Below are 2,623 nucleotides of genomic sequence, written 5' to 3'. Positions count from 1 at the left end.
CTTGTGGCAGCGTTTGCGAATTGGCCCGATTTTACGATCTTCAGTTTCGAGTGGTGCATCCCTTTGAAGACCCAAACATTCATCCTTGATAACCGCATTGTCCTTCTTATCGAAATATTGCCCTTTTTAAACCAATATGGAGTGTAATATCGTTCTCCTCGTCCTTAATTCCCCATCCGCAACCCTACAAATCCACCGTACTTGCCCTTAAACTGGTATCACACAGCTACAAAGGCTTCTTAAGTCATGTTCACCACTATTTTTGCCCGGATTCCCTGTTTCGTGCTTTCCATCAGACTGGAGGATCGGGTCTTTAACACGAGTGCTAGTCAGAGCTCCCTTGGCGTGAGGCGTGCATTAGAAATTGCCTGTGTCACTTATTTGTTGCTACCTCTACGTTCAAACTCATGAGAAGGTCATGACATGTTAATTATTCCTATTCTTGAAATCGCTGAATAAAAGTTCTGGCATTATTGACCGTCAATCAAGCGGGTATGCGTAGGTACTGGATGCCCTTCTCTATCAAGTCGGTAGCTAGCTACATTAGATGGAGCATCGTCCTGTAACTAATCCCTGCTGATCATTGTAACCATGAATGCTCTTCACGCCTCGTCAATGGCCAATCCGTATCGGCCGTCTGATCCTCCTGCCAGCACATCGGGTTAAAAAGAGCGCAAAACAGCGATATCACGTGAGGGCCCAGGCTGGATCTGGAATGGCGGGTTTGAGATGGGCCCCAACACAGCATGAAGTGGTAATTTAGCTTCACCCCAGCATCAAGAGGACCGTTCGCTGTTTCAGGGGGTTTTAGGCTCGCTTACTCGACAGCCGTCTCTTCAGTTCTCTCGGCTCCCGGGGTATTTCTTCCAAGATTCCAAGCTCTCACAACCTCTGTCTTCGCACTCCCAAACTGGCAGCAGTCGTTTGAAGCACCCTCAACAGGAGCAAGGTGTATGCACCTCTCCGGGACGCTCTTAATCTTTAGTCCACTTCTTTGCCATTCATTGACTGTCCCCGTTGCGCCCCCGGTTCTTTAGATGTGGATGCTAAAAGCTGATGTTGCTATTCCCATGACCCTCGTATCTGTATAGAATTTCTATCCTAGGTGCTGCCTGACTGTCGTTTTTTGAGCTTCTATCCCCAGACCGGCGGAATGGCGCATAACTTTGCGGTTGGCACTCGGGCGTGGCAACCCGACCAAACAGAAGGATGGGTTGCTTCGGAAGTCGTTGAGAAGGTGGTGGATGGTGATAAAGTGAAGCTGGTATTCTCTTTGGAAAACGGAGAGGTGTGCATTTCCTCTACTCGTCATGGTCGCTTGTATTACGGTATACTGACCGAGATACATCGAATGTAGACAAAAACGATCGAAACGACGGAGGCGGATCTACAAATTAATAATAATTCGAGTCTCCCACCGTTAATGAATCCGGCAATGCTAGAAGCCAGCGAAGACCTGACAAACTTATCGCACCTGAACGAGCCTGCTGGTATGTTGGCCTTGCTGTAGGTGATAACAGGTTCTGGCACCTAATACATCTATAGTGCTGCAAGCAATTAAACTACGTTACTATCAGAAGGAGATATACACATACAGTGGCATCGTGCTAATTGCAACGAATCCTTTCGCCCGTGTCGACTCGCTCTATGTGCCACAAATGGTCCAAGTCTATGCTGGAAAGCAGCGAGCTTCACAAGCACCACATCTCTTCGCCATTGCTGAGGAGGCTTTCGCGTAAGGATCCTCAAACAGCCTGTGTCATTATTTCTACTTACAAAATCTCTTCAGGGATATGTTACGAGACTCGAGAAATCAGACGATCGTGGTATCCGGAGAATCTGGTGCTGGAAAAACTGTGAGTGCAAAGTATATCATGCGCTACTTTGCAACACGAGGAACGCCGGATGAACCTGGTACCTATGCCACCGGAAGGGCAGATTCGATTAGCAAAACGGAAGAACAAATCCTGGCGACGAATCCCGTCATGGAAGCATTCGGTAATGCGAAAACGACCCGTAATGACAACTCATCACGATTTGGGAAATACATCGAGATCATGTTTGACTCGAAAACAAATATCATTGGAGCAAAAATTAGAACATACCTTTTAGAACGGTCGAGACTGGTTTTCCAGCCGTTGAAGGAGAGAAATTACCATATATTTTATCAACTAGTAGCCGGTGCTACGGAGTCAGAACGACAAGATCTAAATCTCTTGTCGATCGAGGAATTTGACTATCTAAACCAAGGAGGCACTCCAGTGATCGACGGCGTCGATGATAAGGCCGAATTGGAAGCTACCAAGAAGTCGCTCGCTACCATTGGCGTTCCCCCGGACACCCAAACCGAGATCTTCCGGATATTAGCTGCGCTCTTGCACCTCGGAAAGGTCAAGATTACTGGTACAAGGACGGATTCGTCGTTATCGCCGTCGGAACCTTCCCTTGTGCGGGCATGCGAGATGCTGGGAATTAACCCCAACGGCTTCGCCAAGTGGATTGTGAAAAAGCAATTGACAACCAGAGGCGAGCAGATTATTTCCAACATTACTCAACAGCAAGCCATTGTCGTCCGAGATTCAGTTACAGAAATTCATCTATTCCAGTTTGTTTGACTGGCACG

General features: G+C 47.5%; 2 protein-coding genes across 2 annotated transcripts in view; both read left to right on the top strand.

Annotated features, from left to right (window-relative positions):
- The window catches only part of UREG_04040 (uncharacterized protein), a gene marked incomplete at both ends in the record, with an annotated part of 1,599 nt that extends 1,510 nt beyond the window's left edge, over positions 1 to 89 (top strand). Inside the window, one exon of the mRNA XM_002544477.1 lies at positions 45 to 89. Within this exon, the coding sequence (XP_002544523.1) occupies positions 45 to 89 (45 nt within the window). The remainder of the gene's footprint in view (positions 1 to 44) is intronic.
- Positions 90 to 1,153: 1,064 nt separating this feature from the next.
- UREG_04039 (MYO2 protein) overlaps positions 1,154 to 2,623 on the top strand; it is a gene marked incomplete at both ends in the record, with an annotated part of 3,796 nt that continues 2,326 nt past the window's right edge. The window contains 4 exons of the mRNA XM_002544476.1: positions 1,154 to 1,288; positions 1,358 to 1,490; positions 1,546 to 1,735; positions 1,790 to 2,605. Of these exons, the coding sequence (XP_002544522.1) occupies positions 1,154 to 1,288; positions 1,358 to 1,490; positions 1,546 to 1,735; positions 1,790 to 2,605 (1,274 nt within the window). The remainder of the gene's footprint in view (positions 1,289 to 1,357; positions 1,491 to 1,545; positions 1,736 to 1,789; positions 2,606 to 2,623) is intronic.

Source organism: Uncinocarpus reesii, genomic scaffold (assembly GCF_000003515.1).
Source record: "Uncinocarpus reesii 1704 scaffold_2 genomic scaffold, whole genome shotgun sequence".
NCBI classification, from domain to species: Eukaryota; Fungi; Ascomycota; class Eurotiomycetes; order Onygenales; family Onygenaceae; genus Uncinocarpus; species Uncinocarpus reesii.
Note: the sequence above shows the minus strand (reverse complement) of the source record. Positions and strands in the feature narration are given on the sequence as shown.